The sequence below is a fragment of the Pseudophryne corroboree genome, chromosome 5 (assembly GCF_028390025.1).
Source record: "Pseudophryne corroboree isolate aPseCor3 chromosome 5, aPseCor3.hap2, whole genome shotgun sequence".
Classification (NCBI taxonomy): domain Eukaryota; kingdom Metazoa; phylum Chordata; class Amphibia; order Anura; family Myobatrachidae; genus Pseudophryne; species Pseudophryne corroboree.
In genome coordinates, this window is record NC_086448.1 from 526,476,462 (window position 1) to 526,490,614 (window position 14,153).

General features: G+C 47.6%; 1 protein-coding gene across 1 annotated transcript in view; it reads right to left on the minus strand.

Moving 5' to 3' along the window:
- Nucleotides 1-14,153, minus strand: part of LOC134929627 (uncharacterized) — a 147,263-nt gene that overhangs the window by 125,771 nt on the left and 7,339 nt on the right. The window contains exon 3 of the mRNA XM_063925211.1: nucleotides 8,207-8,283. Coding sequence (XP_063781281.1) covers nucleotides 8,207-8,283 — 77 coding nt within the window. The remainder of the gene's footprint in view (nucleotides 1-8,206; nucleotides 8,284-14,153) is intronic.

Consider the following 14,153-nt stretch of genomic DNA (forward strand, 5'->3'; position numbering starts at 1 on the left):
ATATTCATAATGCCCCGAGTGGGTATTAAAGGCAGTCTTCCATTCATCCCCCTCTCTTATTCGGATTAGATTGTACGCACCGCGTAGGTCAATCTTAGAAAAAATGGTGGCAGTACGAAGCTGGTCAAACAAGACCGAAATGAGAGGCAGTGGGTATGAGTTTTTAATCGTGATACGGTTCAATTCCCTGAAGTCAATGCAGGGTCGCAACGAACCGTCCTTTTTACCCACGAAGAAGAACCCCGACCCAACTGGAGACTGTGAAGGTCTGATAAATCCCTTAGCCAAGTTCTCCTGAATGTACTCTGCCATAGCCTGAGTCTCAGGACGTGACAGGGAGTACAACCTGCTCTTGGGAAGCTTAGCATTTGGCAACAAATCAATGGCACAGTCATAGGAGCGATGGGGAGGTAGTACCTCTGCAACTTTTTTGGAGAACACGTCCGCAAAATCTGCATAACACCCTGGCAATCCTGGCAAACTTAGCTGCGAGAACCTGACTGGAAGGCTCAAGCAACTCCTGAAACAATCAGTACTCCAACTAAGAATCTCCCCAGAGACCCAGTCAAATTGAGGATTGTGGGCCCTTAACCAGGGTAACCCCAACACCAATGGGGCAAAAGTACAGACAGTCACATAAAAGGACAATTTTTCAGTGTGTGGCTCCAATAAACAAAGAAATCTGGCTAGTGCAAGAGGTAATTTTACCTTGGGATAATGGTTCCCCGTTTAACCCACAAATCTCAATTTCCGATGCCAAGGGTACTAAGGGAACAGAGTGTTTCAGGGCGAATTGGCGGTCCATAAAAACCCCGTCGGCCCCACTGTCCACAAAGGCCTCAGTCTTGACAGTTTGACCGAGGATCTTCAAAGTCACCGGAATGATAAAAGTCTTCTTGGGAAATTCTGACTTCTGGCCTGACAGGATATTTCCCATCACCCTCAGGCCCTGAAGTTTTCCGGCTTTTCTGGGCATGATACTACCACATGACCTTTATTCCCACAGTACAAACACAACCCCTGCTGTCTCCTCCGCATCTTCTCACGCGAGGAGAGGCGGGTAGCCCCAATCTGCATAGGCTCCTCGGAAAATTCCTCAGAGTCTGAGGTTCCCTTGGGAAGGAAGGAAATCTCAGTCTCCCTTTCAAGCCTACGCTCTCTCAGCCGTCTATCCACCCGGATGGATAACTGCATGAGCTGATCCAAGCTATCAGGCAAGGGATGTTGTACCAGTTGGTCCTTTATCTGGTTAGAAAGACCTCTTCGGTACTGGTGTCTCAGGGCTGGGTCATTCCACTGGGTATCATGGGCCAACCTCCGAAACTCCGTACAGTAAACCTCAACTGGCCTTCGCCCTTGCTTAAGGATCGAAATCTGAGCCTCGGCTGAGGCCGTCTTGTCAGGGTCATCATACAACATGCCCAGTGCCGTAAAAAAAGCATCAACACTTTTAAGCGACGGACAGTCAGGCTGCAACCCATATGCCCAGACCTGTGGGTCTCCTTGTAGCAAGGAAATCACTATGCCCACCAGCTGAATCTCCGACCCAGAAGACTGAGGCCTAAGCCGGAAGTATAGCTTGCAGCTCTCCTTGAAACAAAAGAACTGCGAGCGATCTCCAGAAAAACGATCCGGGAGATTTACTTTCGGCTCCTTAACCCCTGCAGGTGCTGCTGCTGCGGGAGCTCCGCCAGCAGCCTGGGAGGTGTGCATTTTAACGGACAAATCATTACATTTTTGAGTCAGGACCTGCACCTGATCAACCACCTGTTGCAACGTATTTTGAGGGGTATGCTCCATATTCCCACAAAATTTCAACAGGAGTATTGGGCTGCTGAATATGTTATGCACACCAGTGCCTGCAGGAAAGTACTGGTGTCAGGACTGTTATGCACTCCAGTGCCTGCAGGAATGTACTGGTGTTTGAACTGTTATGCAAAACAAATGGACTCACAGACAGACTAGGGAATATGACATAACGTACACAGAAGGTGGTAGGGTAACAAAATACACACAACGTGAACAGAGAAGCCCAGAGGCTAAGGAACTGGGTATCTCCCTTGTATTAGAACTGCTCAGATGTGAAAAGCAAGATGTTGTGTTTTAATACATAGAAAACCCGAAATGCTGTTGCTAAGGGCAACAGCAAAACCCTAAAGGGTTACCAACGGGTGTGGCAGTAAACTCCTTGGTCAGAGATGGAATGATAGACACAAGGAGATTCTCCACAATCCTAATTCTCACTTGCAGTGCACAGGTTCGGTTTACTGCCACTAAACTGACCCCTGACACCTAGCACAGTGAGACAGGATTAGACATGCAAGTCTTAGAATACAGCCGCAAACTTGCTAAGTTCACAGAGTAGTAACAGAACCCCAGCAAGCTAAACGACTGACTCCAGTCTTACTGCTAGGTCTGGATTGGCAGAGTGTAATACCAAATCCCCAGGCCTATTTGCAGTAAGCAACAAACAAATACAAAGCTACACAGTACTGGCTAACTTTCAGAAACTGACTAACCAACAAAGATTCAGCAGCATCTGCTTACCCTGAAAAGAGGCCTTATAAAGCAGGTGCTGTCCACGCCCCACTCAGACCTCACAGACTTTGAGCACAAAAACCAGCACCGGATCCCCTGCCATGCACAGAGCCTATAACCACTGCACAGCAAAAGACCCGAACCGGAGTATCAGCTGCGCTCAGGTTACTCCGCTAGCACTTGTCTCCCGGTTGCCATGACGACGTGGCAGCACAGGGCAGGAGACCCTAACACTCACACAGTCAGCTACCTCATTGCGCCTCTTTTTTTCTTTGCGTCATGTGCTGATTGGGGAGGGTTTTTTGGAAGGGACATCCTGCGTGACACTGCAGTGCCACTCCTAAATGGGCCCGGTGTTTGTGTCGGCCACTAGGGTCGCTAATCTTACTCACACAGTCAGCTACCTCATTGCGCCTCTTTTTTTCTTTGCGTCATGTGCTGATTGGGGAGGGTTTTTTGGAAGGGACATCCTGCGTGACACTGCAGTGCCACTCCTAAATGGGCCCGGTGTTTGTGTCGGCCACTAGGGTCGCTAATCTTACTCACACAGTCAGCTACCTCATTGCGCCTCTTTTTTTCTTTGCGTCATGTGCTGATTGGGGAGGGTTTTTTGGAAGGGACATCCTGCGTGACACTGCAGTGCCACTCCTAAATGGGCCCGGTGTTTGTGTCGGCCACTAGGGTCGCTAATCTTACTCACACAGTCAGCTACCTCATTGCGCCTCTTTTTTTCTTTGCGTCATGTGCTGATTGGGGAGGGTTTTTTGGAAGGGACATCCTGCGTGACACTGCAGTGCCACTCCTAAATGGGCCCGGTGTTTGTGTCGGCCACTAGGGTCGCTAATCTTACTCACACAGTCAGCTACCTCATTGCGCCTCTTTTTTTCTTTGCGTCATGTGCTGATTGGGGAGGGTTTTTTGGAAGGGACATCCTGCGTGACACTGCAGTGCCACTCCTAAATGGGCCCGGTGTTTGTGTCGGCCACTAGGGTCGCTAATCTTACTCACACAGTCAGCTACCTCATTGCGCCTCTTTTTTTCTTTGCGTCATGTGCTGATTGGGGAGGGTTTTTTGGAAGGGACATCCTGCGTGACACTGCAGTGCCACTCCTAAATGGGCCCGGTGTTTGTGTCGGCCACTAGGGTCGCTTATCTTACTCACACAGTCAGCTACCTCATTGCGCCTCTTTTTTTCTTTGCGTCATGTGCTGATTGGGGAGGGTTTTTTGGAAGGGACATCCTGCGTGACACTGCAGTGCCACTCCTAAATGGGCCCGGTGTTTGTGTCGGCCACTAGGGTCGCTTATCTTACTCACACAGTCAGCTACCTCATTGCGCCTCTTTTTTTCTTTGCGTCATGTGCTGATTGGGGAGGGTTTTTTGGAAGGGACATCCTGCGTGACACTGCAGTGCCACTCCTAGATGGGCCAGGTGTTTGTGTCGGCCACTAGTGTCGCTTAGCTTAGTCATCCAGCGACCTTGGTGCAAATTTTAGGACTAAAAATAATATTGTGAGGTGTGAGGTATTCAGAATAGACTGAAAATGAGTGGAAATTATGGTTTTTGAGGTTAATAATAATATGGGATCAAAATGACCCCCAAATTCTATGATTTAAGCTGTTTTTTAGTGTTTTTAAAAAAAAACACCTGAATCCAAAACACACCCGAATCCGACAAAAAAAATTCGGTGAGGTTTTGCCAAAACGCGGTCGAACCCAAAACACGGCCGCGGAACCGAACCCAAAACCAAAACACGAAACCCGAAAAATTTCAGGCGCTCATCTCTAGTGTACACTGGCACTGACCCCCATGTGTGTGTGTACACTGGCACCGACCCCCATGTGTGTGTGTTCACTGGCACCGATCCCCATGTGTATGTGTGTGTACGCTGACACCAACCCCCATGTGTGTGTACACTGGCACCAACCGCCATTTGTGTGTACACTGGCACCGAACCCCATGAGTGTGTGTATGCTGGCACCGATCCCCATGTGTGTGTACACTGGCACCAACTCCCATGTGTGTGTACACTGGCACCAACCCCCATGTGTGTGTGTGTACACTGGCACTAACCCCCATGTGTGTGTGCTGTCACCAACCCCTTTTCATGTGTGTAGGTGTAGGCTGGCACTGATCCCTGTGTGTAAGTGTAGGCTGGCATTGATCCCTGTGGGGGGGGGGGTACCCTGGCACCGACCCCTTTGTGTATGTGGGTGCAGGCTTGTACTGACCCCTGGGTGAGTGTGTGCGTGCATAGGCTGGCACTGAGCCGTGTGTGTAGGCTAATGTAGTTTTGCGTTTTTTTCCATGCCACCCTTTTGGAAACCTCCTTTTGGCATCATGCTGCAGGATACAACCGTGAATGGCAATAGCCATGTCCATAGACGGAGCTAGACACGCCCTTTAGACGGAGCATGGACCCCCTCAGTGATGAAGTGCGCCACGTTATCAGGTCATCTAGAACACAGGTTCTCAAACTCGGTCCTCAGGACCCCACATGGTCCATGTTTTGCAGGTCACCTGTAGATTTTTAAAATGTGACAGTTGGTGATACACAATGCAGCTGCTGGGTGACATGGAAAACGTGAACCCTGTGAGGTCCTGAGGACCGAGTTTGAGAACCACTGATCTAGAATCTCCCTGAAACTACTTTTTTCAAAAGTAGGCAAGTATGCCTTAAACTGGGGCACGTGGTATGCAACATAAGCAGAATATTTCCTTGCAAGTTTTGGTGTGCATTATACCCCTTTCGGACATGCAGCTAAATCCCAGGTTTATGCGCATGAACGCACATCAACCCAGGATTTCTGCATGTGTGAAAGGACACAATCCGGGAGTAAGTTCTGGGTCCCGGAGCTGAGACCTGGGAATTTGTTGGCTACTAGACCTGGCAAATTCACATGTCTGATAGTCATAGACAGAAAAGGTTTAGCATCAGTTATCACCATATGTACTTATGTATTATTTGAATCCTCTGATACTTGTGATAAGAAGTTTTGGACAAATAATATTTTAAGTGGACCACATTATCTATTTCCTCCAATCATTTTGTATTAGGAATTTTCCTGACTCAGTAGTGGGTGGATAGTTTGGAAAAGGGCAAAGGTACGCAAATCAAAAGGCAGCAGCGAACATATTTTGTGTATGGTCAGAAAATGTAGGGCTCAGACAGTGATTTTGCATTTACCTGAGTATGCGCTCTGTTATTTATGTAAGGACTATGGTATTAAGAATTGTTGCAAAAATAAAATTTCTCCAGTTAACCCAAAAAACAATGTTACATATGAATATGAAGTTGGGCTTAACTATGGCTTCTGCTCACCACATAGAAACAGTAATTTAATTATGTGTTTTCTTTGTTTATGATGTAAATGGTGCAATTGCTCTTGCTGGTTAATATACAAAAAGCAGAGTATCATGTATCATTATGCTTTTAGTATTGACCAGTAAGAGCAATTGTACCATGTATCATAGTATCATTGTATCATGTATTATTATAACAAAACTGCCCTGTTTTATTTGGTCATTCCTATAGTAAATATTTTTTTCCTTTATGGTACTTATAATAAGGGCACTCATCCAGAGCCGGCCCTACCCAATATGATGCCCTAGGCAAGATTTTGGCTGGTGCCCCCTAGCACCACCGCTGGTTCTGCCTCTGACCTTGCACATCATTCCCAGCACCATTACCTCTCACCCATAGCAGTCCTTGTACCCCCTATATTTTAAATAGGAACAGTTCACACATTTGACACACAGCCCATCTTGCTGGGAAGGGGCATGGCCACACAATAGTAACCCCAATTCCAATTACGCCACACAGTACTGCAACTTTATTCACATTTTATCTTGCGATAGTGTCCATAATTCATATTACATCCCACAGTAGTATCACTTTACCTTATAAACGTTACTCCTCACAGTAGAGCCCCTTATTCACATTACATCACACTGAATTGCTCCTTATTCACATTACACCATACCTTATTGCTCTTTATTCACATTAGACCACACAGTAGTGCCCTTTCTATTTGCAACGCCACATAGTAGAGCACCTTATACACATAATTCCACACATTAGTCATGCATTTATACACAATTCCACACAGTAATGCCCCTTACACATATGAGACACATTAATGCCCTTATAAACATAATGCACCTTACACATTATGACAACCTTTATTAATGCCCTTTTACACATAATGTCCCACATTATTAATGCCCTTATACACATAATGACACACATAGTGCCCCCTACACATTTGCTGCACATTATTAGTGCCCCTATACACATAATGACACACATACATTAGTACCCTGTTACACATATGCCGCACATTATTAATGCCCTTATACACTTAATGACACACATAGTGGCCCTTTACACATATGTTGCACATTATTAATGCATTTTTACATGACACACATAATGCTCCTTACACATATTCTGAACCCTACTGCACAACCAACCCTCTCACATGCACACAGCACTCAAACTTCCACTAACACTGTGACCTCTGCCTCAGCTTGGATACAGATGTGTCCTCACAAATCTTGCATCAATGCTAACGTCGGGCACTTTTTTTAATGAAAATGCATCTTATTTGCATTGCTATGTGGCTAGGATGCACAAGCAGCTTCTGCTGATTAAACTGATATGCAGCATGCCAATATACTGTGTGAGACTGTGGCTGTATCTGCATATGAAATGCTACATACAGAATATAGGCATGTCGCATATCATTTTAATCAGCAGAAGCTGATGATGCCCCTAGGCATATCAAATGCCCTAGGCAATTGCCTAGTTTGCCTATGCCTATGGCCGGCTCTGCACTCATCTATACTCTATATAACTGTGAACATTATGCTAGTTAAATTATATCACACATTGAAGCCTAGGAGGATGATTTGTAATCTAAGGCTTGTCAACAGAGCCAGATTAAGGGCCACATGGGTATGGGGCTGAAAATAATCAAGGACCTATTATGAGAAGCAGATGAGGTGTGACCACTGACCAGTGCAGTGTAGATGTGACCAGTGTCATATGGCAGTGATTAGTATTGTGTGAGTGTGGCCTGTGCTGTGTGGGTGTAACCAGTGATGTGTGGGACTGCTCAGTGTCATGTGGGTGTGACTAGTGCTGTGTGGGTGTGGTCAGTGCTGTGTTGGTGTGGCCAGTACCATGTGGCTGTGTACATCCCCAACACTATCAGCGCCAATGTTTCCCTAAATACATAATAAAAGAATTGCATAATTTTATGGGTGGAATAGAAATACAATTTTAATAGCTATGATTTAGGGCTGACCATGTAGCCAGCTGGGTGGCTGGTCATCACCTATCATGGTAATGGGCCTATTTTATGTGGAGGCTTGTAGCTCTATCTGCCCCACTGTTAATCTGGCCCTGGTTGTAAATTGGACAACCCTAAAATATGCCTTTCAATACTATAGTATAAAGCATTGTGTTTTGTAATTTAAAAGGAAATACAAGAATTACAGAATCACAGAACATTTCTGTGGAACAAAAACAAAATAAAAGTAAGAACAGAAATGTTTTGCTACAATAAGATAATGTAATATGCTCACAAACCATTCTAAATAGTTTGTTAGACAGCTTTATACTATATGCCAAGAAAAAAGCATAGCATGTTACAAAGCTGCATACTTTTTGGAGGTGTTATTCGATCTTCCATATTGTTTTTTTCTTCCATTGTGAAAATCTTCTTCTTGACACTTGAAGTCCTAAAATGCATGATACAAAATACCAACATTTTAATGCATGACACAAACATTAAAACAGTAAAAAAAAAAATGAATATTTATTCAATTACTGTGCAAAAGTTTTAGGGGGTCATTCCGAGTTGATAACACACTGCAACTTTTTGCAACCCGTGCAATCAACTAGACACCGTCTATGGGGGAGTGTTTTTTTGCATAGCAAGGCTGCAATCTCTTGTGCAGCCCTGCTATGCAAAAAAAGTTTTGTGCAGAACAAGACCATGCTGCAAAGTAGTGATATGCACCGGAAATTGTTCGGGTTTTGTGTTTTGGTTTTGGATTCGGTTCCGAGGCCGTGTTTTGGATTCGGACGCGTTTTGGCAAAATCTCCCTGAAAATGTTTTGTTGGATTCGGGTGTGTTTTGGATTCGGGTGTTTTTTTACAACAAACCCTCAAAAACAGCATAAATCATAGAATTTGTGGGTAATTTTAATCCCATAGTATTACTAACCTCAATAACCATAATTTCCACTCATTTTCAGTCTATTCTGAACACATCACACCTCACAATATTATTTTTAGTCCTAAAATTTGCACCGAGGTCGCTGGATGACTAAGCTAAACGACCCAAGTGGCCGACACAAACACCTGGTCCATCTAGGAGTGGCACTGCAGTGTCAGACAGGATGGCACTTCAAAAAAATAGTCCCCAAACAGCACATGATGCAAAGAAAAAAAGAGGCGCAATGAGGTAGCTGTGTGACTAAACTAAGTGACCCAAGTGGCCGACACAAACACCTGGCCCATCTAGGAGTGGCACTGCAGTGTCAGACAGGATGGCAGATTTAAAAAATAGTCCCCAAACAGCACATGATGCAAAGAAAAAAAGAGGTGCACCAAGGTCGCTGGATGGCTAAGCTAAGCGACCCAAGTGGCCGACACAAACACCTGGCCCATCTAGGAGTGGCACTGCAGTGTCAGACAGGATGGCAGATTTAAAAAATAGTCCCGAAACAGCACATGATGCAAAGAAAAAAAGAGGTGCACCAAGGTCGCTGTGTGACTAAGCTAAGCGACCCAAGTGGCCGACACAAACACCTGGCCCATCTAGGAGTGGCACTGCAGTGTCAGACAGAATGGCAGATTTAAAAAATAGTCCCCAAACAGCACATGATGCAAAGAAAAAATGAGGTGCACCAAGGTCGCTGGATGGCTAAGCTAAGCGACCCAAGTGGCCGACACAAACACCTGGCCCATCTAGGAGTGGCACTGCAGTGTCAGACAGGATGGCAGATTAAAAAAATAGTCCCCAAACAGCTCATGATGCAAAGAAAAAAAGAGGTGCAAGATGGAAGCTGTGTGACTAAGCTAAGCGACCCAAGTGGCCGACACAAACACCTGGCCCATCTAGGAGTGGCACTGCAGTGTCAGACAGGATGGCACTTCAAAAAAATAGTCCCCAAACAGCACATGATGCAAAGAAAAAAAGAGGTGCAATGAGGTAGCTGTGTGAATAAGCTAAGCGACCCAAGTGGCCGACACAAACACCTGGCCCATCTATGAGTGGCACTGCAGTGTCAGACAGGATGGCACTTCCAAAAATAGTCCCCAAACAGCACATGATGCAAAGAAAAATTAAAGAAAAAAGAGGTGCAGGCATCGCAACCGACACAATTGGACTCTCCTTGGGGATTTGTGATTTAGAAGAACGCACAGTTCTTTGCTGTGCTTTTGCCATCTTAACTCTTTTAAGTTTTCTAGCAGGAGGATGAGTGCTTCCATCCTCATGTGAAGCTGAACCACTAGCCTTGAACATAGGCCAGGCCCTCAGCCTTTCCTTGCCACTCCGTGTCGTAAATGGCACATTGGCAAGTTTACGCTTCTCCGATTTTGATTAAGATTTTGGGGTCATTTTACTGAGCTTTATTTTTTTGGATTTTACATGCTCTCTACTATGACATTGGGCATCGGCCTTGGCAGACGACGTTGATGGCATTTCATCGTCTCGGCCATGACTAGTGGCAGCAGCTTCAGCACGAGGTGGAAGTAGATCTTGATCTTTCCCTATTTTACCCTCCACATTTTTGTTCTCCATTTTTTAATGTGTGGAATTATATGCCAGTAATATATCAATAGCAATGGCCTACTACTATATATACTGCGCACAACTGAAATGCACCACAGGTATGGATGGATAGTATACTTGATGACACAGAGGTAGGTAGAGCAGTGGCCTACTGTACCGTACTGCTATATAGTATATACTGGTGGTCAGCAAACTGTGCAAAACTGAAATGTACCACAGATATGGATGGATAGTATACTTGATGACACAGAGGTAGGTAGAGCAGTGGCCTACTGTACCTTACTGCTAAATAGTATATACTGGTGGTCAGCAAACTGTGCAAAACTGAAATGCACCACAGGTATGGATGGCAGGGACGTGCAGTCAGGGGAGGTAGGGGAGGCAGTGCCTCCCCTGTCATTACTGATTAAAATAATATAAAGAAGATACTTATGACACATATTCTGTGTCATAAGTATTTGCTTTATAATATCCTAATCGTCCCAGTCCATTGTAAAGTGTTTGGGAGGCACCGATCGTGGTGCCTCCCTGTCAGATAGGGAAAGGTATGGGGAGCGGGGGCCGGGTGCGGGCGGGGCCTAGCAATGGGCATTTAAAGCCCATTGAAAATACATGGGGAAAGCGGCACCATTAGTGGTGCCGCTTTCACACAGGGACGTGCTTTCAACCTATGAAAGCACATCCCCTGTCAGTCAGGCCACAGTGATTGGCCAGCGGATCCGTCACTGGATCCGCTGTCAATCACTGTTGTGGGTGCGGCGTAGGTGCGGGCGTCGGCGTGGGTGCAGGCGGCGGGGGTGCGGTGGTGCGGGCGGCAGGGGTGCGGGCGGCGTGGTTGTGGCGGTGCGGGCGGCGTGAGTGCAGGCGGCGGTGCAGAGTTTGAGCAGCGGAGCGGTAACCCATTTAAAAAATGGCGCCTCAGCGTCATTTTTTAAATTGAAGATGGCCGCCGCGAGCCAATCACGGCTCGCGCGGCATCGCTCCGCCCCCTCTGGCTGACTTATATAAGTCAGCGCGAGGGAGCGACTGTCAGTCCGACGGCGGAGGAGGAGCGGAGAAGAGCTCCTGAAGGTTGAAGACGCCGGAAGTCCTGGATGGGCGGCGGCTATGCAAAAAGAGCTTAGCAGCCGCCGCCCACCAGGTGAAGACGCTGGAAGCCCTGGGGAAGGCAGCGGCCATGCAAAAGAGCTTTAAGGCCGCTGCCTCCCAGGTGAAGACTTCAGAGAAAGACGCTGGAAGCCCTGGGGAGGTGGCGTCCCCCCAGGTGAAGACGTCTGAAGCCCTGGGGAAGCGGCGGCCATGCAAAAGAGCTTAAAGGCCGCCGCCCTCAGGTGAAGACCCTGTGCAATAAAACTTATTTTTTAAGACTGTGTGGTGTTTTTATTTTAATATTTTATTTACAGGTGGGCAACAGGTGCCAGCAGGCCATTTATGTCCGGGCATGCTGGCACTTGTGGTTCTCAAAGTGCCAGCATGCTGGGGCAGGCTTGCTGGGACCTGTAGGCCACCTGTAAAGAACAATATTACTATTCTTTACAGGCGGACTACAGGTGCCAGCGGGCCCATTATGTCCGGGCATGCTGGCACTTGTGGTTCTCCAAGTGCCAGCATGCTGGGGCAGGCTTGCTGGGCTCTGTAGGCCACCTGTAAAGAACAATTTTAACAATGAACCCCGCACCCACCGCCACCAGGGGTGCGGGGCATAGCACCGGGCTATCAGCCCAGTGCTGGTTATTGCTCGGGAGGGGTACCCCATGTTTATTTTTGGGGGTCCCCACTTCCGAGGAATTCCAGCCCTGGGCTGACTAGCTTGGGGGGGTAGATTAATGCTATGGCAGGGGGACCCCATACCGAGTGTCTCCCCTGCTATGGCAATACCCCCCCGCCCCCCTGGCTGGTTCTGCCTGGTGCTGGTTTTATGAATAAAGGGGGAGGGCTATGCTTTTTTTTTTTCTTCCCCTCTATGGGGGGGGGGGGGGATGGTAGCTGCTTGTGCCTCCCCAGCCACTGACCTCACCGCACGCTACTGATGGATGGATAGTATACTTGACGACACAGAGGTAGGTAGAGCAGTGGCCTACTGTACCGTACTGCTATATAGTATATACTGGTGGTCAGCAAACTGTGCAAAACTGAAATGCACCACAGGTATGGATGGATAGTATACTTGACGACACAGAGGTAGGTAGAGCAGTGGCCTACTGTACCGTACAGCTATATATTATATACTGATGGTCAGCAAACTGTGCAAAACTGAAATGCACCACAGGTATGGATGGATAGTATACTTGCCGACACAGAGGTAGGTAGAGCAGTGGCCTACTGTTCCGTACTGCTATATAGTATATACTGGTGGTCAGCAAACTGTGCAAAACTGAAATGCACCACAAGTATGGATGGATAGTATACTTGACGACACAGAGGTAGGTAGAGCAGTGGCCTACTGTACCGTACTGCTATATATTATATACTGGTGGACAGCAAACTGTGCAAAACTGAAATGCACCACAGGTATGGATGGATAGTATACTTGACGACACAGAGGTAGGTAGAGCAGTGGCCTACTGTACCGTACTGCTATATATTATTTACTGGTGGTCAGCAAACTGCGCACAACTGAAATGCACCACAGGTATGGATGGATAGTATACTTGATGACACAGAGGTAGGTAGAGCAGTGGCCTACTGTACCGTACTGCTATATAGTATATACTGGTGGTCAGCAAACTGTGCAAAACTGAAATGTACCACAGATATGGATGGATAGTATACTTGATGACACAGAGGTAGGTAGAGCAGTGGCCTACTGTACCTTACTGCTAAATAGTATATACTGGTGGTCAGCAAACTGTGCAAAACTGAAATGCACCACAGGTATGGATGGCAGGGACGTGCAGTCAGGGGAGGTAGGGGAGGCAGTGCCTCCCCTGTCATTACTGATTAAAATAATATAAAGAAGATACTTATGACACATATTCTGTGTCATAAGTATTTGCTTTATAATATCCTAATCGTCCCAGTCCATTGTAAAGTGTTTGGGAGGCACCGATCGTGGTGCCTCCCTGTCAGATAGGGAAAGGTATGGGGAGCGGGGGCCGGGTGCGGGCGGGGCCTAGCAATGGGCATTTAAAGCCCATTGAAAATACATGGGGAAAGCGGCACCATTAGTGGTGCCGCTTTCACACAGGGACGTGCTTTCAACCTATGAAAGCACATCCCCTGTCAGTCAGGCCACAGTGATTGGCCAGCGGATCCGTCACTGGATCCGCTGTCAATCACTGTTGTGGGTGCGGCGTAGGTGCGGGCGTCGGCGTGGGTGCAGGCGGCGGGGGTGCGGTGGTGCGGGCGGCAGGGGTGCGGGCGGCGTGGTTGTGGCGGTGCGGGCGGCGTGAGTGCAGGCGGCGGTGCAGAGTTTGAGCAGCGGAGCGGTAACCCATTTAAAAAATGGCGCCTCAGCGTCATTTTTTAAATTGAAGATGGCCGCCGCGAGCCAATCACGGCTCGCGCGGCATCGCTCCGCCCCCTCTGGCTGACTTATATAAGTCAGCGCGAGGGAGCGACTGTCAGTCCGACGGCGGAGGAGGAGCGGAGAAGAGCTCCTGAAGGTTGAAGACGCCGGAAGTCCTGGATGGGCGGCGGCTATGCAAAAAGAGCTTAGCAGCCGCCGCCCACCAGGTGAAGACGCTGGAAGCCCTGGGGAAGGCAGCGGCCATGCAAAAGAGCTTTAAGGCCGCTGCCTCCCAGGTGAAGACTTCAGAGAAAGACGCTGGAAGCCCTGGGGAGGTGGCGTCCCCCCAGGTGAAGACG